Genomic DNA, 26,224 nt, shown 5'->3' with positions numbered 1-26,224 from the left:
AGTTAAAGCAAGTAATTTGAGTTAAAAAACAGTGTTAAAAATATAAATTTTAGAAGAATCAATTTTAACTCACAGAAACAGTGTTACATATAGAACAATTAATTTTAAAGAATCAATTTTATAACGGACCGAAACAATTAATTCTGGGGAAAATAAAAATAGAAATATCAATTTTAACTCGACCAATCACATTCAGTCGAACACACATGCCCATGCAAACAGGCAAAACGCAGACGTGTCCTTACATGTAATTGCAGTTAATTCGTCACTCGACCAATGACATTCAATAGAACATACCCGCCAATAGAAACACACGAAATACACACATGTCCTAGTAACACGTCTAATTTTCCCTATAAATTCTTCTCAACGTTCCACTTCGAAGCTCTGCAGGAGGCGTCTGATATTTTGTGCGACCAGTTTGGAGGCGTCTGATATTTTGTGCGACCAGAATTAGGGGCCCGACGATTGAATTCCTTGGCGCAGAAAATGTATTTTACAAAGCGCAAAGTGCTTGGATCCGGAGTGGTACTATTATGGGTTTTGGTAGCAGCGGTGTGCCTGGCAAAAGCTCAAAACAAGTTGGAATTACAAGGCATGGACGGAGGATTTCCTTCTCTGGACTCTATGCTGCAATGGGCTGTAGGTAGGCACTTTATTATATGTTTTGAACTGCGAAGTATTTGGGTCTTGTTTGTTTTGTGGGCTGTGGAGGTTTCGATCTTTGCTGTTTTACGCCTTTTCATAAACCTAACATGGATCTAGGAGGGTGGGTAAAAGAAGCAATTAATGCAATTCACTAGGTGGTGGAGGGTGTGATGCTTATGGAGTAGCTATCTTAGTGCTAGGTTTTTAGGTCTTGCCTAGAGTAATTATTCACTTTATTTTATTTTTTACATCTTGCTTTATTTAGGCATTGCTTTCCATGCTCCCATTGTATGTTGGCACTATTGTACTTAAAGTCCTATTGACCAACTTTTGTGGTCGTTTGTTGGACATTAAAATATTGTCTTTTCTTATCTCACACATCACACAATAACAGAGCATTATATCTCAAGGGTTCTCCTCTTATCACATTGGATGCAATTATTAAATTCAAAAGTATGTTGAAGCTTTGTTTCTTATGTTTCTTTTATTTTGCCTTAATCGATGCATGAGAGTGCTAAAGATCATCCAAATTTAAAGTTCCATCTTGCTTGACATGATTTAGTCTATTTAGATAAGATAAGCTAATTTTATTAATGTTTGACTAGTGCTGATAAAATTAGGTCAAAGGGACTATTGAGTACAATGACGTCATTACAAAGAAGGAGCACTGAAAGGTCTCCTATAAAAGGCAAGATGCAAAATGTAAAATAAGGTAGAGTAGAGAGTGAGATCTAAGCTGAGCATGAACAACCCTTGACCCCGATCCCAAAACCCCACTTTGGCTTGGAGATGTATAGGAGGAGAAGATCTAGGAACAAGAAGAACAAAAAATAATGAGGTAAGTATGTCATGGAATAGACTAATCTCTCCTAACATCCAAGGTTGAATGAAGGAATCTTAGTTAGTATGATGTCCAGACTGAGGATTAGTGGGATGCCTAGATTGTCCTCTGCGTTGTTGTCTAGAAGAGGTAGTTCATTGTTGAGGCATGGAGAATGTTGCTTGTTTCTTGCGGAGGGTTTGAGCTAGTCATGTCATTGAAATCTCATGGGATGGGTAAAGGTCCCATCGGACTGCACTTATCTAAAGTCCAATGATGTGTTGTTATTGGTCTGTCTTTTAGAAATAACCTACTAAGGTAGTATCATGTACAATTTATCAATGGATTACAACCAACATTGTTGTTGCAATACACAATACTAGAGCTTAATTGCCATTTTTTGTTGTTAAAAGTACTTAATTTAAGAAATGATTGTATTATGTTTATGTTGTATAAATGATATCACACACTAATTTCAACAAAGGTTAAGTGTTCAAGCCCTCAAATTACAACCATAAAATGAATCGACAAAGAACCCCATTTCTAATCAAAGCAATGCAAGTTTACCATAGTTTTAAGTTTTGATACTTAATGGGTTCTTGATATTGCCATTGACAACATTCTTATGGTAGCCATGAGAGCATGGTAAATTCTAAAAACATGAAGGTAGAATAGGTCAAAGAGACTATTGAGTACAATGATGTCATTACAAAGAAGGAGCACTGAAAGGTATCCTATTAAAGGCAAGATGCAAAATGTAAAATAAGGTAGAGTAGAGAGTGAGATCTAAGCTAACCATGAACAACCCTTGACCCCGATCCCAAAACCCCACTTTGGCTTGGAGATGTATAGGAGGAGAAGATCTAGGAACAAGAAGAACAAAAAATAATGAGGTAAGTATGTCATGGAATAGACTAATCTCTCCTAACATCCAAGGTTGAATGAAGGAATCTTAGTTAGTATGATGTCCAGACTGAGGATTAGTGGGATGCCTAGATTGTCCTCTGCGTTGTTGTCTAGAAGAGGTAGTTCATTGTTGAGGCATGGAGGATGTTGCTTGTTTTTTGCGGAGGGTTTGAGCTAGTCATGTCATTGAAATCTCATGGGATGGGTAAAGGTCCCATAGGACCGCACTTATCTAAAGTCCAATGATGTGTTGTTATTGGTCCATCTTTTAGAAATAACCTACTAAGGTAGTATCATGTACAATTTATCAATGGATTACAACCAACGTTGTTGTTGCAATACACAATACTAGAGCTTAATTGCCATTTTTTGTTGTTAAAAGTACCTAATTTAAGAAATGATTGTCTTATGTTTATGTTGTATAAATGATATCACACACTAATTTCAACAAAGGTTAAGTGTTCAAGCCCTCAAATTACAACCATAAAATGAATCGACAAAGAACCCCATTTCTAATCAAAGCAATGCAAGTTTACCATAGTTTTAAGTTTTGATACTTAATGGGTTCTTGATATTGCCATTGACAACATACTTATGGTAGCCATGAGAGCATGGTAAATTCTAAAAACATGAAGGTAGAATTTCTTGTCTATGATAGTACTTTGCCATAGGCAAACACTTATGGTTTTTTATAGTTCATGAATAGTAAAATATTAACTCAATTGGTATTGAAATTTACCCCACACTTCTACTTGGTGCACCTTATACTCCATACCATAAATGCATTGAGCCCTTTTTGATGCATGTCAGTCCCTTTAAAATTCATTAGTGGTAGGGTACACCTTGTTTCGCTTGAAAGAATTTTAGCAATCGACAAAAATATCATCTCATCCAAGAGGCCCTCTAATAATATGCATGCATCCTGATGTTAGTCTTAGTCAAAAGATTTATACCTCCATGTAAGTGACTTGAGTGGAAATTGGTGGCTATCCACCTTTTCCATCAAATTACTATCGTAAAAAATTCTGAGGACCTAACCTAGGTCTTCTAATTAAAGAAAATTTATCATTTAATTTAAACACAATACGAAGGAAAATAACCTATTTTTAGCTCAACATTTATTTGTTGATAATATACAAGTAAAATTTATTTACAACATATTAAACCAGTAAGAAATTTCATTGCAGCAATTTACATAAGTTATCAACAAATAGAAGAATACTTGTATCAATAGCGTGGTTGGGATGCTCCCGATTCTGTTGAGATGCTCCTGTTGGGATACTCGACTGAATTTACCTCCTAGTCAACTAGGAATGATTTCCTAGTCTAGGGAGCCTCCACAGGTTCCCTAGCCCTCTGAGCCCAATTCCAACCAGTTGTAGTGTGTCCAAGTTAAAACCAACACTCTCCAATAGATCCAAGTTTGAGTTTTCTCATTTTTCTCTCCATTATCTCCCTTCTCCTTCTCCACATTCCCCCCCAAAAATAAAATAAAATCCTCCAATGCCAAAATAAAGAACAAGGATCTACCCCCCTTCTCCTCTCATTCTCCTTCCCTTTATGTCTCTTCCTCTCATCCACCTCAAACACTTTACCATTAATGTCATGAATACCCCCTCATCCTTTTAATTTAATGACCTTGACTTTCCTTACCATATCTTATCCAAAAGTAGATTTGAGAAGACAACCTGAGAATAGAAATATGGATATTTGATTTAGAAATAAATTGGAGAAGACCATATCTTATCCAAAAATAAATTTGAGAAGACACCTTATGAATTTAAATATGGATATTTGATTTAGAAATAAATTGGAGAAGACCATGTCTTATCCAAAAGTAAATTTGATAAGACTCCCTGGGAATATAAATATGAATATTTGATTTAGAAATAAATTGCAGAAGATCATATCTTATCCAAAAGTAGATTTGAGAAGACACCTTGGGAATTGAAATATGAATATTTAATTTAAAAATAAATTGGAGAATACCATATCTTATCCAAAAGTAGATTTGAGAAGACACCTTGGGAATTGAATAATAACAAATAATAAAAGTCATATTAGTAATTCACAAGTGTAGGTAGATACCAATATTACTTAATAATTATAAGTCAATATTTTCAGGTTAATTAAACACTAATCAAAATTAGCATGATAGGATCAAGTAGGGCATTACAATAATTGTCTTCATTGGTGGCTTCCAAGCCCATGGTTTTGGTAAACCATGGTATCCACCCATGGCATTTAAGAGGTGGAACAAAACAAAATATAAATCCAATCATACAATTATCTTTACCATACACAACTATTCATTAGTTTTTACCACAATGATTTATGGTATTCACCCATGCTATTATAGCCCATGGTATTTGCTCATGGTATTGGACATATGACGAAAGTACATGACTTTAGGTGAAAAGTGTTGGAATTTCAAAGAAGATGTTAAAATTCCTTAACTAGATAATTACTTGTGAATGTTATGTTCTTAATTTAATCTTTCTTCATCAAGCAATTACCATAAAAGAAAGATCACAGTACACACGAAAAGAGACAACAATTTATCTTGGGAAAACCCTCTGTGGGGAAAAACCCAACAACCTTCTTCTTAGAAAAATATTTAGATCAACAGGAAAAATCAAAATTTTACAACCATCCATAAGTGCTAGGCTCCTCATGGTTCTGGATTTACTTCAAACAATTCTAACAAAGATGCTTTACAAAGCTCGTATTTCTGTAGACCTTTGATCACCCTGTTAGGCTTTAGGACACTTCAAAACAAGCTTCAAATTTACTAGATAAATTCTTCAGTAGTCTTAAGATCCTTCTCTTAAACTTCAGAACTTCTTTAATAGATTTTTGGGTATTCAAAACAGAACTTGTGTTTGGATCACTTTAGGAAATTTCATATTGCTTTTGGACTTCGGATTATAGACCTCAGATCATTCTAAACTTCATATTTCTCTTAGACTTTAGATTACAGACCTCAGATCATTCTAAACTTTAGATTGCTCTTAGACTTCAGATTACAGATCTCAGATCATTCTCAGATTGCTGTAGATGCTCTAAACCAGTTCAGATCACTTTCAATAGACTTTAAACTAATTCGGATCACCTTCAACAGGATTCAGACTTAATAGAGACGAAATCTCCACAGAAAATGCAAACTGTATTAATTGCAAAGTGAATAGCCATCAAGGAGGATGAATGAAATTTCTTTTTATAGTCAACTGAGGGTCCGAAAGCATGTCTCTATAAGGCAAGCTGGCCTAAACAGTGAGGAGGCTGACCAACACTTGTGAAGGTTATTGTATTTACAAAAACACATGATAAATAGTTTTCCTTTTTAATGTCATATGAAACGTAACTTAAAAAATTATACTAGGAACAACATAATAAATTTTATTTTTCCAATTACAAAAATTATAATAACATTATGAACACTGACCATAGCTACATTTTCTGACACTCCCTCTTATCTAGGGAAGTATTCATAATGACTATCTAGATATTCTCTGTTGAGATATTTCTTTAAGAATAAGGTTACACTTTATAATACCATTATCCAGGTTAGCATCCCTAACCAATGGTACTACAACATAATTAATATATGTTGATACATTATCATGGTTCTCCATATACAATCTAGGTGAAACTTCAAAGGCCTTATTCTAGGCCTGATACTAAACAAGCTCACTCTAAAAAGTTCTAAGCAAGATACTAGGACGAACCTTGCTTATCTGAGTTGCCTCCATAACTACTCTTTGACAATGATAAGAGCCATTTCTTCATAGCCAAGGTGCCAACCCAATAGACATTCTTTTTCTAGGACTCTAGGTGTTATCTAGGCTACTGCCAAGATACCAATCCAAAAGATACGCTGATATAGGGATCTAGTTACCGTCTAGGCATCAAATCAACACATACTATTTAAGGGATCTAGATACCATCTAGGCTACTGCCAAGGTATCAACCCAATAAATACGGTTTCAGGGATCTAGATACCATCTAGGCTACTGCCAAGGTATCAACCCAACAAATACTATTTCAGGGATCTAGATACCATCTAGGCTACTGCCAAGGAAACAACCCAACAAATACTATTTCAAGGATCTAGATACCATCTAGACTACTTCCAAGGTATCAACCCTTCATCTCAAGGATCGATGTGCGATCTAGGCTTCTGCTAAGGTACCAACCCTACATACCATCATGCAGGGTATCCATCCTAAGGTACGATAACTAGTCACCATGATCTAGTAGGCGCCTTAACCTCATTATATGCATACTAGTTTGTCATTATCAAAGTCAAACTTTAAGGAACATCTGTGTTTGTACATTTCAACTTCTCATCATAGACCTATTATAATTTATAGCTTTAGTTATAAAAGATAATACTTGAAGACATACCTCAAAACTTGAGAGTTAAATTGCTCCCTTTGAAACAAGGCTTCTTTTAAATTCATAGTTCTTTTAGGATCCAAAGCTTCTTTTGAATCCACAGCCATTTCAAGATTCAAAGCTCCCTCTAAATCCATGACTTGTTATGGACTTTGTTTTGATATTATGATTTCTTCCAGTCTTTAGCATGTACCTGTAATTCTCTTTGGAGAGATCACAAAATAATAGTTAAGTAACGAAAATAAAGAAAGAGCCTAATTTTACTAAAGAAATCAATAACAGTAAAAGAAGGGAGAGAAAGTACTTATCTTTTATGAACAACAACGGATCCCTCTTGATCTTGTATTTCTTGTTGTCATTTATCTAGTCATTATAAGGATTTTCTTCAATTCAACAACTCATCCTAGGGTTTTTATCCAAAACCTATGGATTCTCTTATCAAGCTTATCTAAACTAGCAAACCCTAGAAATAAAAAAGTTGTAAAACCCTAAATGATCTTTTTGCAAATCCTAAAGTCAATTATGCATATGATTCAAAATCCTAAATATAATTTTACACAAAGGATATATTACACTAGGGTTTTGTCTTAAAACCCTAAACCTTCTCTTATTTAATAGTATAAATCTCTGACATCAAAGTCATCTGTTTTGGCCTTCTTTGATGGTTCGTTAGTGTTAGCAACAACAACCTGATCTCTTTCTCTTTTCTTATTGTCATTCATTCTCTCAGGACATTGGTTTCTATAATGACCAAATTTGTGACAATGGGAACATTGAATTTTTGATAAATTTGTCTTCCTTTGTTGATTTTTATTTGAGCCTTTGTTTTGAGAACCAGATTTCTTACTTTCTCCTTTCTTCTTGAAGTGAGTTGTATAAGCATTAGAGATAGAATTTTCTTCTTCTTCTGGTTTTCCTTGCATTAGTGTAAGTCTGGCTTCTTCTTGAGAGCAAGCAGTCCACAACTCTTCAAAAGATGGAGCCTCTTTCCAGCTATTTATACTGGTTGCGAAAGCATTCCAGGATCTAGGTAATCCCAAAAGTGCTGAAATTACAAGTTCTTTATCAGGGATGATCTCATCAATTGCTTGAAGTTCATCTCTTAGACGAGAGATCCTTACAAAATATGAAGACACAGTGTCCTCTTTTGTCATCTTGATAGTTCGAAGCTCATTCTTTAAGCTTGCTACTTGACCAATGTTTTTTATTGTAAATAGTTTAGAGAGAGCATCACACATCTTCTTTGAAGTATCTAAGTTGGAGATATAGGGAATTAGATTGTCTTTGATTGAATCCATAATGAGGCTCATGGAAATTATGTCATTTTCCTTGAATTTTTCTTTCCCCGCATCATCTGATGGTTCTGTGATTTTGCCTTTCACAATGTCCAAAACTTTGTTTCTTGCAAGGATAAGATCCATCCTTGTCTTCTAGGCTCTAAAATTTGAAGCTCCTTGTAATTTGTTTTCTGACTTCATTGAGGATGCCATTAGTATAAATCATATTAGAATATCAGTGTCTCTTCTATAAAAATTCAGTCTCCAAGAAAGATCTTGATCTCACTGTCCCTTTCTTCAATGTTTTTCAACCATAAGCTCTGAAACCGTGTTGGAATTTCAAGGAAGATTTGATATTCCTTAACTAGATAATTACTTGTGAATATTATGTTCTTATTTTAATCTTTATTCATCAAGCAATTACCATAAAAGCAAGATCACAGTACGCATGAAAAGAGACAACAATTTATCCTGGGAAAACCCTTTGTGGGGAAAAACACAACAACTTTCTTCTTAGAGAAATCTTTAGATCAATGGGAGATATTAAAATCGTACAACTTTCAACAAGTGCTAGGCTCCTCAAGGTTTTGGATTTACTTCAAACAATTCTACTAAAGATGATTTACAAAGCTCAGATTCCTGCTTCAAACCTTGGATCATACTGCCAGGCTTTAGGACACTTAAGAACAAGCTTCAAATTTACTAGATAAATTCTTCAGTAGTCTTAGGATCCTTCTCTCAAACTTCAAAACTCCTTTAATAGATTTAAGGTACTCAAAACAGACCTTGTGTTTGGATCACTTGAGGAAACTTCAGACTGCTCTTGGACTTTGGATTACAGACCTTAGATCATTCTAAACTTCAGATTGCTCTTGAACTTCGGATTACAAACCTCAGATCATTATAAACTTTAGATTGCTCTTGGAATTCGGGTTACAAACCATAGATAATTCTCAGATTGCTACAGATGCTGTAAACCAGTTTGGGTCACCTTCAACAAACTTTAAACTAATTCAGATCACCTTCGACAGGATTCAGACTTTAGTAGAGATCAGATCTTCACAAACAATGTGAATTGTATTAATTACATTGTGAATAGCCATCAAGGAGGACGAATGAACTTTCTTTTTATAGCGAACTGAGGGTCTAAAAGGGTGTCTTAATAGGGCAAGCTGACTTTAATAGTGAGGAGGCCGACCAACACTTGTGGAGGTTATTTTATTTACAAAAACAAATGATAAATATTTCTCCTTTTTAATGTCATGAGAAACATGACTTAACAAATTATACAAGCATGGAGAACATGCTAGGAACAACATAATAAATTTTACATTTCCAATTACAAAAATTATAATAACATTATGAAGACCAACCATAGCTACATTCTCCAACAAAAAGACACCGTAAATAATATAAATATGGGCCGTCACTATTATAAAAGCATGAGTTTTTCTCATGATGTAATTTGATGACATGTTTACCATTTAAATAAAATAATTAAACTCTTTTCGTATGAATTTACTCTAAATTATTTCTTTTATGTACTTGTGACATTTTTTGATTTTCAATATTTTGTTTCATTCCTCAGGAAGTTTGGATCAGTGGTATCAGAACAATCTGCTCTTTATTTGTTTTTTTATACATGTCCTTAATGAGGTCAGGTATAAGGAGTTGGAGCTTGAACTCTATATATATATATATATATTCCCTTCAAAACTACTCTCTCTCTCTCTATATATATATATCCCCTTCAAAACTTCTATGCTTTGATTGTTGCTGATGAAGAGGGTAAATATATTTTTTCTGCTCTATACACACATTCTATGCATGATATTTTCTATTAATTTCCATACTTCCTTGGTCCATTAAAGGGTCTGACAATTGTTTGAAAATTTCTTCATAAGATGATTAGTGCATATGAAACTTTTGGGCTTTCACAAAGACTTTGCAATTTCATTTAGGGTAGATTGTTATAACTTGGAGAGAGGCAACACACTCTATAAATTTGGACAATAATAAACTGAGCATTACCAACGTCCGTTGGTTTTTCCAATTCAAGTTTTCAAGTTAAACACTACTGTATCGAGTGAGTACAACGAATTGCTGCCCCTAGAATTGATGAATTTCATAGTTATTAACTGAAGCTACTTTTGTAGGTATGAGAAAGCTATCGATTTTTATCATGAGAATGTGAGGCTGGTTTAACTTCCTGTATTTCATAAATCAGGCTGAAGATTTATGAAGATTTTGGGCAACTATATTTTGCATGCAACTTGTGATAAATAAATTCAAGTACTAAGCACAAATAAATTATAAAAGACTATCCCACGAGCATGTGATTGCTTCTAATTTGAGGACCTTGGTTCGAAGCTTATGGACTTCTTTTTCACCTATTGACTGCTAGAGGTGCACTAACTTTGATATTGTGTTGGTGACCTCGAATGATAGGATAACGATTTTTTTTTAGTGGCCCTTTTTTCCTTTGGGGTCCAAGATTAGAGCAGTTTTTATGTTGGTGGTGACATTGTTGACCATTCTCGAATCCAGGAGCTGTCCTTGAAAACCATTACTTTGTTGTCTTGCTCAACCTTGGCTTGCCTTAGCATATCTTCCAATTGTGCATTTGCCTATTTGTTTTGTGTTCACATTGTTTACACCAGAGACAACAACAACTACCAATGAAAATGCCATGAACAACTGTGACTCTGTGAGAGAAGTCATTTAACGTCTAGGTGTGTTTTAATTTAATTTGAGATTGATGGTCGTGGTAAAAGCATCGTTTGGAATTCCTTTCTCCCCATTTGTATTAGGTATTAAGATACAAAAGTCTCTAGTAAGAATCAATTTGTACTACACTAGTTTGCTGGCTCGTCGCGGGTTTTGGACAAGAGAGAATTAGTGTTGAAGGAATTCTCGAACCACTTATTGGTTTGGTTCAAGGATCTTTTGGAATGTTGGCACGCATTTTGTATGTGATACTTATTACCGCTCAAACTAGCAGGTGTCCTAGGAGGGGACCCTATAGAGCAACTACTAGGTCAAAGGGCAACAATGGAGCGATAGCCCACTGTCACCTCAACTAAGGCTCCTTATTCTTTATGGACTTTCACCGATGGGAGGAGACCCGGTATAAGAGGAATCACAAGGATGAATGTATCAATGAATGGATAAAGGGTGATTCCTAGAGCCTATTTGCAAGAGAGACTCAATTATGTGCCTTACTTGCTTAAGAAGCAAGGTGATGGGCTCTCTAGGAAGAGCTAAGAGGATACCCAAGCCTAGGGTTTGAGAATATCTCTTGACAAGAGGCTTCCTAGGTCTAAGGGTCCTTGTGGAGAGATGGCTTCTATGTAATACTTGTAGAATATGAGTTATGAGGTTGTGGGACCACAAAGAAGCCAAGTGGACCCAAACTAGGTCAAGGGTATGGAGTTGATCACTCAAGGAGGGGCTTGACTTAATTGGGGAGGAGAATAGGATCAAAGACCTAATTTTCTTGAGACTTGAATGCAATGATCCCAATGAGGACACTAACGAAAAATCAGCCTAGGGCTCTGTGTGGTATTTACCATAATGCCCCAGACTTCTGCTTCTTCAAAGATGCTCTAGATTCTCTCCTTCCATGCACTGTAGTTGTTTTGCCCATCCAACCTGTCTTCAACTCTCAAACCCAAAGACATGTTTCACTGTCCTATCAAACTGAAATTTTCAAATCTATGGTAAAGGTTTTTGTTTTTTGTGTAAAAATCAACTTGCTGTAATTTTCACTTTATTGTCCCAAATTGCACTTTTCAGCCAACCAATCTCTGATACCATGAAGAAATTTCAGCCCCCACTCCGGTTATCAGTTTTCCTTATCACTCCATGCATTTAGTTTTAAATCCAAGCATGATAAAAATTCTAAAATCTGGAAATGATAATATTTTATGAAAACACAAATTTAGAGATTTTACAACTATTGAAACTGCAGAAATAAAACACAACAAAATTTTGACAGCCACACACAGAAAATAACACAGTGATTTTTGGTCAATGTGACCCTGGAAAAACCCCCTACAACTCTTGGGGAAAACCAGTTTGACAGCTCTTCTTTATTTCTGAAAGTGCTTTTACAGAGAAATTGAAATACACAGTAAAAATTCCAGCAACCACAAATTACAACTTATCTTGATTTCCGTGCTTGAACTCCACCTCGAAAATCGTGCCAATCAACAAACAGCCAAAACGGAAATTTTTACAGCAATAAAATAGCATTAAATGCTGTACGGCCAGCCTCAAAAAATGTGCCCAGAACTTCTTGTCCCTCTTCCTCGATTTCTGTGCCTTTCTCCTACTGTATGGTTTTCTTTGTGATGCATGCCAATAAATTTTGCTGCCTAGATTCGCTGAAATGTCTTCTTACTGCTCTCCTTCACTTCCTCACTGTTCAGAAATTTTCTCCTTGCTCTCTCTTCTCTTTCTCTCAAATGCTCATGAAAGAATGAATGATCTTTTCCTATTCTCTTCTCCTTTTATTCTCTAAATGACCTTTTGGGTTACCCTAAGATCTAATGGCTGAGATTCATTTAGATCTAGGGACGAGAATAAATGTACATTTAATTCTCACTTTCTATTTTTTAACTCACCCACTTAAATAAAGACCCACTTAGCCTTTTATTTCCATAGTCACTTTTTCACTTTCTAATTCTCCATTCACTTTAATAAAGTCACCTTTAAATTAGAATGTAACTTTACCACTTATAAAGTCACTTTTAAATTAAATTGACTTTACCACTTATAAAGTCAGTTTAGGAGAAAAGTAAAAAAATAAATTTGGACACTTTTCCCTAGGCCAAAGATCAAAGCCTTAGGGAACCACTTGTCCTCTGGTACCCAAATTTTAACAAAATTTTGCAGCTAGAGGATGCAATTGAGGTCCATTGAAAAGAATGATACAAGGAACATTTGATTTAGGGTTTTTGAAAAGAAAATGACATCAAAACGAAAAAAAAAAACAATCCTCTTCCTGACAAATGATAAAGTGGAGAGATCCAACATTAATCCTTCTATAAATTGATCTTCTTGCTTCCCGAGTACAGGACTAGATTCTTACAAATTGTTTTCGCAAAATGATGCAAAAACAAAACATGTCTAAGATTTGAGAGAGACCGACCCCCCACTAGTTTCAAGGGAGTCAAGAAAATGTGGGAACCGAGTTTGGAGATATATTTTTGCGATCTTTTCTACCTCGTCTTATTTGTAAATCAAGTAGTGGTTATATCACATCTTGAAATAAAATGGATATATCATACATTATGCTTTTTAGTTTGCCATAAGGGAAACTAGACCAGAAGCATAATAATAGAGCTTTTGTTTATATAAACAATTGGAATTGGATAACAAAATCAAAGAGATAAAAAATTCTAAGACAATATAGCAGATTACTGGCTAAACCAAATCTATCAACATCTATGGCTACAAGCAGGCTGCTACTAGCATATATATCCAAAAAGAAAAGTAGAAACATCTATTTTGACTGAGAATCACCCTGAATGGTGTTAGGTACATCACCCTCCTCATAAGAGGTGGAAAACTTGAGGTCTGCTAGCTTCTTAGTAAGAATCGATACCTTGTCAATCAACTTCCTTGTATGCTTTTGTATTTTGTCAATGCACAAGAGGATTTCCTATTTGGTTTCCAAGTGTTCTACTAAGACTTCCAAATGATTTTTTTAGCTTTCAGTAAATGCCCACAATTTGCTTGTATCTTGTTTGTCTAGTCTTGGTATTCCTAGTGTCTGGTACCTATCCACTGACCTCTTCTACATCCTACATAAATTATGAACCACTGCTCAATTCTAACCTCCTTTTTGCGTCCACAATTTACCTACGAATATGTGGAGTGGTGGACCTTACTATACCACAATTAACCTTTTGTTGAGAGATGGGCTTCTGAGCAAAAGAGAGTTTGTTGGCTTCTTTCCCCCCTGCGACCACTGGAATGAACCGAGTGGACCATGGTTGATAGGGCATCAACCGGGAGCACTGAGAGGGAAAGAGTGGGAAAACTAAGATAAAATAAGTTAGAAGAAGGTCTACTAGAGGTACCTAGGAAAGAGACAAGGAGAAAAAATCTGTTAAGGGAAGAAGAGAGTGAAAAGCCTTTGCCTTGAAAACACTAGAAAAGTCTCCCAAGAGACCAAAAATAATAGAAGACTAGAATTTTGTTCTTAGAGCAGGATCCTAAGGAAATGAAAAAACAATAGCTAAAAGAAAACTGGAAGATTGGAGTGGTACTATAATGGGAGGGATATTGCCCCGAAAAAGACCAAAAACTAGAAAAAACCTATGGTGCAATAGATATAAGACAACTAGAGGGGCGAAATAACTAAGAAATAATAAAAAAATAAAACACGGTTGAGATAACTTGAACTTGGGACCATAGCCATAAATCTTGGACTTGAACTTTGGTGTGTATGCTTGAGATGGCCACTAGGTGGATGTCCTCAATGGCCTAGAAGAAGGCAATTGCCTCAATCCCCATTCTTCTAATCACTTTCCAATTCTGATCACTATGCCAAGAAGAAGAAGCCTGCCTCTAAGAGTGCTTCCAACATATGAAATAAAACTATCTATGAAAAGTATGGAATTCTAGATGACAAAGAAGCTTCCTATCTCAAACCAACAACCAAAATATATGCACATGATCCCAATTATCCAGAAGGTAGGAGGATTTCTTACTAAATTTCTCCTGGAAGTTCTTGGTATACTTGTTGTCTTGCTGGAACTCCCGCCATTCTATGAATTTAGTTAGTAGAAGCACATTAATTGTGAAATGATGAGTCTAGGATGAGCTAACTGTCGCATTAAACCACAAATCCATGAGCTAGATCTAAGGGTGATACTCCTTGCTTACACAGGGAAGCGTTGAATTCCCAAGCCAAGTGTATAAGACCACTGGATTCCATTTCCCTTTCCCATCAGGTCCCATTAATGTGCCATGATTAATCATGAGTCACCCGCCATGGGGTTTCCTACCTCTTGTTATTAAAGGGGAGGAATGTGGATTTTTTTAATATCTGAAAAGGAAGGAGAAGAAGAGGGAAGACCTACCCTAGATGGGTTCTCTTCTTTATTTTGAATTGATGTTGTTTGTTTGCACTTGATCTAATGTTGGTTGGTCAGATTGGAAGATTGTATGAGATCTAGGACGGGGCTTGTTACCCACCATTTTGTGGGTGATATCCCTAGGAGAAAAAATTTCTCCAAGATGGTCCTTAGCCGGCATCCAGCAACCCCTTGCAGCCACCAATTAGCTCATTGTGCCACTTCTCCGCCACCTGAGTCAACCTTGTGGTCCCTCACCCATCTGTCATGATTGTATGCTTGAAAGTGGGCCTCCCGAACTTAAATGTATGCCTTGTCATTTGGTAATTGAGTATTGTAGTTTTCTTATCATGGACACTTCTGGGCATGGATTAATGGGGGGATTCATCAGAGAGAATGGTCTAAGTCTGTGCTCTTGTCCCCTAGACCCATTTTTGGATATTAACTTTGGATTGTAGCCCCATGGGATCTCTTTCACTGACCACTTGGCTTTAGGGATGGTATTTAATGGGAAACCTTGCTTTTGGTTGCGTGGTCCCGCTCCCTTATTCACATAAATTCCCCGCCTTTCCACTCATTATTTAATATTACCCATTCATCATTTCTCCCACCTGGGTCCGCATTCCTCCATCGGGTCCACATAGGGCTAACTCTCCCCTTTCCCTTGCCCACACCTTGGGTCAGGCCTAGAATGATGCCCTCGAGGTTGATGCAGCTAAAAAGAAAAGTAAAATCTCAATTCACCACATTTAACAAGAAAATGTACCAAAAAATGCTAAAGATGGCCGGGACAAACACATTTAGCATGTCGGAAAAAGCCAATACATGAGCTCTACCCCATCATCATGGCCATCACCCTGGCTCCTACAGGTTTTATGAGCACCCTTCATCGTATAGGAACCCACAACTTAGAAAGTCGGTCCACAACCACCATGATGACTGACTTGTTTCCTGACTTTGGAAGACCTGTAATGAAATCCATAGAAACCTCCGTCCATATAGATGCCGGGATGGGCAATGGTTGTAATGTGCCTGGTGCTTTGACTATCTCCCCTTTGTGGCGTTGACAGACATCGCATTCCGCTACAAAAGTAAGGATGTCCTTTTTCATGCCTGTCCAAAAAAATGATCTTCTAGTGCGAGCATATGTCTTCTGAAAGCCTGAATGTCCTGCAATGGGGGATGAGTGCAATTCTGCCAAAATGCGGCTTTTGAGGGTGGATGTTGGTGATATTACGACTCTGTCCTTGTAGCGAAGAATCTCATCCTGCCACGAGTAGCCCTTGGTGGAATTTGGATCCGCCTGCAATTGAGTAATGAGTTGGGAGAGCCAGGGATGTGAAAACCATTCCCTGCAAGCCTCTTCAATCCATTCTGGAATGGGAAGGGAAATTGCGAGCAGGGTACTTTCCTCCTCAAATTGGCGAGATAATGCATCTGCTACACTATTTTCGCGCCCTTTCTTGTAAATGATCTCATAATCATATCCCAACATTTTGGCGAGCCATTTATTTTGTTGTGGGGAGGATAGGCGTTGCTCCAAAAAATATTTAAGGCTGTGATGGTCTATGCGGATTTGGAAACATCGCCCCAGTAAGTAACGTCGCCAGGTATCTACTGCATGTAAGATGGCCATCATTTCCTTCTCATAGGTAGATTGTCCCAGATTCTTCCCACTTAGTTGTTGGCTTGTGAAGGCCAAGGGTCGACCTTCTTGCATTAAGACCGCCCCAATACTCGTACTCGAAGCATCACATTCAATGACAAAAGATTTGGTGAAATCAAGTAGTGCTAAGACTGGAGTGGAACACATGGCATTTTTGAGAGCTGTAAATGCTTGTTGTGTGTCATCATTCTAGAAGAATCAATTTTTCTTGAGGAGTTGAGTGAGGGGCTTCGCAATGCGACCATAATTGCGGACAAATTTGCGATAATAGCCTGTGAGACCCAAAAATCCTCTCAGGCTCTTCAAGGTCTTAGGTTGAGGCCAATCCTGCATTGCCTGGATCTTTTTGGGGTCCACCTTGACACCTTCACGCCCCACAATGTGGCCCAAATACTCAACTTCTTCCATGACAAAAGAACATTTGGACATCTTAACAAATAATTTATGCTTGCGGAGCAGTTGCAAGAGCAGATCTACATGCTGAAGATGTGCGGCCCAAGTGCAACTATAGATGAGGATGTCATCGAAGAAGACAAGGACAAATTTCCTGAGATATGGTTTGAGAAGGTGGTTCATAAGGCTCTGAAAAGTAGATGGGGCATTACAAAGACCGAATGGCATGACCAGGAACTCATAATGGCCTTCATGAGTTCTGAAAGCAGTCTTTGGAATGTCGACTTCCTTCATGCGAATTTGGTGGTAGCCTGAGCGAAGATCCAGCTTAGTGAAGAATTGAGCCCCATTGAGTTCATCCAGCAAATCATCAACAACCGGGATGGGAAATTTATCTTTGACTGTCAACTTATTGAGGGCCCTGAAGTCTGGACACATCCGCCATTCCCCATCTTTCTTGAGCACCATGACCACCGGTGATGAATAAGGACTAATGCTGGGACGAATGACACCTGCTTCCAAAAGTTCCTTGATTATTTTTTCTATTTCATTCTTTTGGGTGAACGGATATCTGTATGGGCGCACATTTGGTGGTTGGGCCCCTGGAACCAAGGTGATGCTATGATCATGTTCCCCTCTCGAGGGTGGAAGCTCATGAGGCTTGTCAAAGACTGGCAGATGGTTATTTAAAATCTGTTGCATCTCAGGATGAATCGACAGAGAATTGGGTTCGACGGCTTGGATGGCATTAAATTGAGCTATAACTCCATGATGGCCCTTTTTTAGCAAATTTTCCATCCTATGTGAGCTGATGATAGAGGGAGCTCCCGCCTGGAGTCCACAGAGGGTATGTGTGGAGTTGTTCTGCTTAAAGCTCATATATAACTCCTGGAAATCCATTGTGATTGGCCCAAGAGTGCGAAGCCATTCAGCACCGAGGACAATGTCGCACCCTCCCATGTGTATGGCAAACATGTGGGTCTTCAACTGATAATCCCCCATTTGAAGTTTGACATTTTCACAGCGGCCTTCACATTTCATTGTTCCCCCATCCGCAATTTGGACTTGGAAGTTAGAAACTGCTCGTACAAAACAATGCACTGCTTCCGCGACTTTTTGATGGATGAAATTATGTGTACTTCCATTATCAATCAAGACTACTACTGGGCGATGTTTAATAAAACCTCTGATTTTGAGAGTTTGAGGTGAAGAAATCCCTGCCAAAGCATGCAGCGAAATAACTGGTTCGTCAGGGACATTGTCGTTCTGGTTGTCCTCTTCTATCTCCTCCGATTCCTCAAGTGGTGGGGCTTCCTCCGATGAGCTGTAATCAGTGGCATCAATTTGAAAAATTTGGGCTCCTTGCATTTATGACCTGGGGAGTATTTTTCATCATAGTAGTAACATAATCCCTGCTTTCTTCTTTCGGCCATTTTTGCAGGTGACACCTTTTGAACCTTAAGTGTTTGAGTCGTGCTGTGAGCCTTTGGGGGGCGACCCTTGGCGGTGAAATTTGGGCGAATGGACTGGGCTGCTAACGCACGTTCCACGTTACGAGCTACCTTGCAAGCCTCCGACCATGTGGGAGGGTGGTAAAACATTCCGTGTAGAACGTATCTGGGAGATCCCTAGTGCGGAAATTTAAGGCTTCAAAGGCTGTAACATATTCATCCACTGTGCCAGTTTGTCGGAGCTTAGTGAGACGACCCAAAAAAGCAGATTCCTGGTCAAAGCGCTCTGTAAGAGATTTTTTGAAGGTGGCCCAAGTCAAAAAACTTCCATTGCAACGTTGATGCCATTCCCACCATTGCCATCTTTCATTGTCCAAGTACATGCTCCCCACCATAAGCTGAGTCTCATTATCTAAGATGTTATTTAGATTGAAATACTGCTCCATTTGTGCTACCCATGCGGCTGGGTGAGAACCATCAAATTTATGCATATCCAGCTTGGGAGGTCGCGGACGGGATTGTTGGTGGGTGCCCCAGAGGTGAAGAGAGTGGCTAGACTCACCCTCACTGTGTCCATTGCCAATATACGCCTCCTCGCGGGCTTCCTCCTTGCCCTTAGAGAGTGCGTCAGTTAGTTTGTCAAGCTGAGCTTGGATGGCTTGCAAGGATTGTTCAAGTTTGTTGATCTTCTCATTGGCCATAGCTTGAGCTCTAGTTGCTACCATGCACCGATCCGATGTACTTGAAATTTGGGACCGCCCAAATTTTTTTCACTAACAATTGAATGGTACCACCTTGCTCAGCTCGTCGTCCTGATTCTTATGGGCTAGATCACCAATAAGCGCCGCGGGGGGTCTCAGACTCTTTTTTTTTTGAAAACTCCCAACGGAGTTTTACTCCTTGCTTAGGAATACTGCAGTAGCTGAATCCTCAAAATGTCAGTGCTGCCAAAAGTCCTACAAAAATCACGCCACGATATAGGAACCCCACACAACTACTCAGATCTGGTGGATCTGAGAGATCTGAATGGCTGATCGGATAGCTCGGACAGATTGCTGCTGCGGATCTGATGGATCTAATAGATCGGAAAGGCTGGTCTGCTAACTCGAAACTGCGGGATTGATGTCTGCTGCTGCTGCAAACCCCCTTGCGAGATCTGATCTGGCAGAGATTATGCGTGATCCCAAGATAGAAAAGGGAACTATGGTCTCGAGGAGTGTCAGGTGCTACAGATCGCAATATACATAAGGGTCTGACAGTAGTACTTGGCCCAATGTTTCAAGGCTCTAACTAAGGAGGATCAACCGTACCCTTAGCCGTACAACCCGACTACCCTATCGTACGGGCGAGTAATCTCTCCGAGTGCTGTTCTCAGTGTACTGTAGCAGCAAGACGGCCGACGGTTTATCTATGGCGAGGTTTCAAAGGAGCTAGGGGGCTTCCGATATACCTAGAGGGTACTTGGAAGACAATCCGTGCGCAGTTCTGTCTAATGTGCTACTACTCGAAGGGGTACCCATAGGGGTTACAAGGGAGTCCAACAAGCGTGACCACCTCTTGTATTTCCTGCGTGCATGCCTCCCCAAATCCGCAGGTTTATGCGCTCAATGACAGATCCCGTGGTTTAAAGACGCCGGAACACGTCTCTAGCCAAATTTTTTTTGCTAAGAAATGGAGATCCCACCTGCCCTGGAAAGTGCTTTGATACCACTTGTTATGCTCTTAACTTGCAAGACGATTACCAGAATACCAAATATGCGAAGAAATATACCCAGAACATAGAATAGTGAGAAACAAGAGCAAGTATTTTATTATTCAGAAAGCAATGTTCACTTGCCTCTTCGAGGGGGCAACCTCCAATAGAGCAGAGCTCGATTACAAAATAAGACACGATGCTCCTCACAGGGAGTCTCTATCCTTTATATATGACTCATACATGCAATACCATGGATCAATACCATGGTTCTTATTAATACCATCTATCTAATACCATGGCCCATTTGCAACTAACTGTGGTCCCGTCATTAATTGCGGGTTAACCACTTACAATTATTAATATGGGCTTTATTGACTCTTTACTTAACTATAACTATGACTCGATCCTACTACATAAATAAGGGGGTTAGGGTGGGACCCTAACACAACATGTGGCCCAGGGTTGCCCCTTCTCATCCCCTACTTCATTCACCTCTCTATTACATACCACCACCTTTTAAAGGATGTACCTCGAACATATTATCCCCTTTAGAAGTAGAAACCACCTCATAGGATACTTGGATAACCCCATTTGGAGTTTGGAGACATTAGCACATGTCAAAACCCATTATGGAAGGGCAGGCCATTATGAAGTTCCCACCTATGGTCCATGGTTTGTAAGATCTTTTACTTGATTTCTCTAATGACTTGTACTGGAAGTTTAGGGGACACATTGGATCTTATGCATGATTGTAGATGGTCTCCATCTTGGGTTTGGTCTCCCTATACGAGGTCCTAACCCTCCAGAGGGCTACATTGGCACATGTAAGGCGTGTGTTGAGAGCCATGGGCCTCCACAACAGTAGAAAACACTCCATGGATCCCCGAGGATGTTTAGAGATTGCTTGAGATTCACCTATTGGACGAGGAAGATGCCCCTGATTTACCTTTGCCCAACTAGCCCCACAAATGTACCATGCACTTGGCAGCTGACCCAAGATTTGTAGGATGATGTGGCATCACCTACACCATCATCGGAGCCCTTACAAATGATCTACAGGCATCTTCAACTCATTTGGAGACCCATGAGGTTATTATTGTGCCCCCACAACCACTGGGAGCACCACAGGTTTATTGTTTGGAGAACAAGGGGCCAACCACTTGTCCATCACTTTTGAGTGTTCTGTTCTTCATTATGGCACCTATGGACCTCATCAGGCCTCTTGGAGGGCCCTACAACATGTATTATTTATCATTTGACCTCTTAAGAGACTTACTATTTCATTTGTGATCTAGTTTGGTGGGCTTGTCACCAAAAGTTAGGTTATTAGCACATTATTTTATTTTTGGGCCTTATGTAGGCCTAGGAGACTAATTCAAGCTCCTCATTAGTGTATAAATACAAGTGAGATGATTTCATTTGATCATCATCACTTTGGATTGGGTCTCTCTTCTCTTTAGAGAATTTCACACTAATTCTTGGAGGATGAATTGGAGCATTGATGAATTTTGATGTGTGGATTTGGTTTATCTTATCTTGGAGCTTCTCTATTGTCAAATTGTTGATGGTTGGATATGTTCTATTACATGTAAGTACACACTTTTAATTCTATTCTTATTTTACTTTGTCATATACATTGGATTGGAAATTTCTCTATTTTTAGGGCTAATTGCGGCATGCATTTATTGCTTAAATTATGGAATTTTGTTTCTATATAACATCTCTCTAAATGTATGGGCCATGTAATTTTGAATGAAATTTCCTAGAGATAATTCTGTCACTGAATTCATCTTGATAAGCCATCACCTTTTGCAAGTAGAAGTATAAAGTTGTAAGGTTGCTTCCCCTTGCCCTGGAAGGCAAGCGAAGTAGTCTTAAGGCTTCCTTGACCAAGAAGCAAGGTCCTCATTCATATTTACCCTAGACTCCATTCTCCCAAGACTAAGGCACTGATCTACCAAGAGGTGGTCACTAGAAAAAATCAATTCCTTTTCACCTTCTTCTAGGTCTAGCCAAGTTGGGTCACCTAAGGCATCACCTTCTCGACAAAATAACCCAAGAAAAAGTTTGATCTCCTAGCCTGTCTTGCGCTAGTGTGTCCTCAAGGCATCCTCCAATTTTGAAGTTATTCTGATGATGGAGTTGTGAGATAACCCAAGCCCTAGCTCCGAGATCAAACTTTGCCCTAGTGCTCCCAAGGCTAGTGCTTCATAGGATCAATTTGACACCTTCAAGTGAAGATTCTTGCTTTGATCCTTTCCCCCTCCTTGTCTGGGTTAATAACATCATTGGTTGCTAGTTTCTTCCCCCTTAAGCTAGGCTAGGTCCACTTGGTCCTGTGTGGTCCCACACTTTTGAAAAGGCAAATCTTCAGGAACCATTCAGGAATTCAAGTCCAATAAGGATTTTAGGATTGGGAAACTCCTTCATAAGGCATATTTCTCTAACCTAACCCTCAAATCCTCACCTCCGCATCCTAGAAATGTTTGTACCTTGCTTAACAAGAAGTAATCTCTATTCTTACAACCCTTCTAGGAAAAGGATTATTAGGGTCACTTCACATCCATTGGTTGATGCATCCTTCACAAGCGACCTTCTATATACCGAGTCTCCTCCCATTGGTGAAAGCCCGTAAAGAGAAGGGAGTCTTAGTTAAGGTGACAATGGGCTAAGCCTTCATCGTTGCCCTTTGATCTAACAATTGTCCCTTTAGAAGTCCCTTTTACCCCCGCTAATAGTTTGAGCGGTAACAGGGCTCTAAATCCTCATATTCTTACCTCGAGGTTTGTAGGCTCCAAATTTGTTATTGGAGGGGGTAAGCAGGTATGACTTAGCCTTGATGTCAGGTGGAGTCCTCCTAGACTGCTGTTTCTTTTGCTTTCTTGAAACTTGTCTAATGATCCTTGCTCATCATTATTTGGAGAAGTTGGAGTTGGCTTAGAAAATTGCTGAGTTGCTTGACCATTAGAACAAATTTTTGCAAAGTGACCAGACTCATGGCAACAATTACATTTAAAAGGAACCTACTCATAATCTAGGGTCCGAAGATGGCTCCAACCTTCAAATTCAAGTTGAATCACCTCAAAAAGTCCTTTTGCAAAATCCATTTCCACACAAATTCTAGCACATGTAAAAATATTACCCTTAGGTTCTGCATGAGTAATAAAAAGGCCCAACTTGTCTCTGATAACTTTAAAATACCATCACCCCAAAAAATAATGGGTAGATGTGGCAATCTAATCCATACAAGTGTAGAAGATGTTTCCATGTTGGGGTTAAAGTCTAGAGTCCAGTGGGCAAGAAATATTCTCCTGGAGGCCATGAAGTAAGGGCTAGATCTGAAGATGAGATCCATGTTCTCTTTGCCTTCAAAAATAAAAATAGTGTCTTTTTCCATAGTACAAAGTAGCAATTAGCTCATGGTCTACGCAATTTTTAGAAATCCAATTCTGAACAGTGTTAGGACTGGGCCAAATATCCAATCGTCAGATTTCCTTCAAATCTGGAGGGCCTGTAGAGAAAACATCAGTGTAGTTGTGGACCAAAAATTGAAGTGTTTGGATGGCTAGATTGTGAGATAATTTATGCCCTAGGTCCCCTATGGAGGCTAGGCCTAGAAGAAAGAGGGAGAGGTGATAAAGAGTATGATTTATGGTGATCACCTATGGAAGATCAATGCCTATTCCTTTGGGAGAAATGGATTTAAGAAGATTCCAATGATTAGGTGGTTTCATTCAGTCAAGGAGGCCTCTAGAACAATTTCACATGTCAATTAGGGCATGAGAAAAACTGCTTCAAGGTATTTATACTTCAATGTGCAATATGTGATGACTTGTCAAGATAAATTTCAATGAAATATCCCTAAGAACATTCACTTATTCAAACATGGTCCATAACATGATGCAACGCTAATAAAATACAAATTTATACCCTTTCATCCAAGAAAAGCAGCAAAATTTCGGCCTAGTATAACAAAAATCCCAACATCATTTATGTAACATAAAAAAAAGAATGACAAAATAGCATTAAAAGAGCACTTACATGTGAGAACAAGTATATCCAATCATCATCATATGCCAATATAGAAGCTCCAAGACAAAAATGAAGATATCCAAACGTCAAAATTCATCCATCCATCCAATTTCGTCCTTCAAAGAGAATAGCGAAAATCTCACAAGAGAATATGATCAATCCTCGTGATGATGAGAGAATGAATCAACTCATCATCTATTTATACATTGTCTAATGAATTTGATTTAGCTTATTTTGGCCTAATTTAGCCCCTAGAATAAAATAATGTGCAAAATAACAAGTACTTTTGGTGACAAACCCACCAAACTAGCTCAATAACAAAGGAGTAAGCTTCTCAAGAGGGTCGAATGATCAATAATATGTGTCGTTGGGCCTTGAAGGAGACCTAATGAAGTACATAGGTGCCATAATGTGAAATAGGACTCCAAAAATAGTGGACAAGGGGTTGGCCCCTTGTTCTCCAAGTAATACACCTGTGGTGCTCCTAAATGGATGTGGGGGTATACAAATGTCCTCATGGGTCTCCAAACAGATCGAAGATGCTTGTAGACCATCTGCAAGGGCTAGGATGATGATATAAGTGATGCCACATCATCATATAGATCCTCGACCATCTGCCAAGTGTATGGTGCAACTGTGGAGCCGGTTGGGCATGGTGAACCAGGTGCATCTTCTTTGTCCAATAGGTGAACCACGAGAAATATCTGAATGACTATGGGGATCAATGGAATGTTTTCTATTGCTGTGGAGGCCCACGACTTTCTACACACACCCTACATGTGCCAATGTAGCCCTCTGGAGGGTTAGGTACAGTGTTGCACGAAGCGCCCCCCCCCCCCGGATCGAAGCTCCGAAGCGCGCCCCGTACGGAAGCGCCGTACGAAGCGCGCTTCGGAATTTTGGAAGCGCGCTTCATGAAATTTTTAGCGCTTCCTGGAATTTCCGAAGCGCCGATTCCGAAGCGCGCTTCGAACGGCGCTTCGGGCCGAAGCGTGGCGCTTCGGAGCAGGAAGCGTGCGCTTCACGCACGCTTCCGTACGCTTCGGCGGAAAGGGGCGCGCCCAAGGGAGAAAAACACATTTTTTTTAATTTTTTTTTTAAGTTATGTTCACTCAACCTTAAGGGGGTGGGGTAGGGTGAGGTTAGAGTGAGGTTAAGGTGAGGAATGAAAAGAATAAAGCCCCCATTCATTCCTCATTTTCTCACTTTGAGTTTATGAGAGTTGGAGAAGAGAAGAGAGGAGAGGAGAAGAGAAGAGAGGAAAGGAGAGGAGAAGAGAGGAGAGCTTGGAGGAGTGAAGAAGGAGGAGCTAGGAGAAGGAGGAGGAGTTTGGAGCAAGAGCTTGGAGGACTTCATCTACAAGAGCTAAAGAGGTAAGTTCAAACCCCAAACTCCCTTGTTTTTTTGAATTTTTTTTTGTATTTTTCTCCTCCCTCTCCTACTCTTTCCCATTGTTTCTACTTGCTCCTTTATTTACAGGTTGCCGTTGTCCACCACCTATATCCATATTCCAAGATGGTGTTCTTTTGGCTTCTATGTATCATTCCACTCTTGGTTTTAATGATGGCAAGGGTGAGGAATAGAAGGGAAGAAACAGAAGAGGACATTGGTGATGGTCCTAATAGTATTGACCCAATGTATGATGAGGAGGAAGGGTTTGAAGAGGAAGGGGATGAACTTGAAGGGGACACTGAAACACAAGATGGGAAAGCTACATCAACACCCTTGTGGAACTATGTGACCAAACTTGATGGGGGAATGGGTGGTGGATCTTACAAATTTGTGTGCCCTCATGGTTGTCATGGAGGAAAACCATATTGTGGTTCATATACCCGTCTGAGGAGGCATCTTT

The 26,224-nt window shown here is 39.0% G+C and overlaps 1 protein-coding gene across 1 annotated transcript in view; it reads left to right on the top strand.

The window, feature by feature from the left end:
- The first annotated feature begins 384 nt into the window (after window positions 1–384).
- LOC149267136 (hsp70 nucleotide exchange factor FES1-like) overlaps window positions 385–26,224 on the top strand; it is a 78,544-nt gene continuing 52,704 nt past the window's right edge. The window contains exon 1 of the mRNA XM_089398214.1: window positions 385–646. Coding sequence (XP_089254340.1) covers window positions 490–646 — 157 coding nt within the window. The 5' untranslated portion in view covers window positions 385–489. The remainder of the gene's footprint in view (window positions 647–26,224) is intronic.

The sequence above is a fragment of the Pinus tabuliformis genome, chromosome 6 (genome assembly GCF_031772625.1).
Source record: "Pinus tabuliformis cultivar Carrire ecotype Pingquan chromosome 6, CPIR1, whole genome shotgun sequence".
NCBI classification, from domain to species: Eukaryota; Viridiplantae; Streptophyta; class Pinopsida; order Pinales; family Pinaceae; genus Pinus; species Pinus tabuliformis.
Note: the sequence above shows the minus strand (reverse complement) of the source record. Positions and strands in the feature narration are given on the sequence as shown.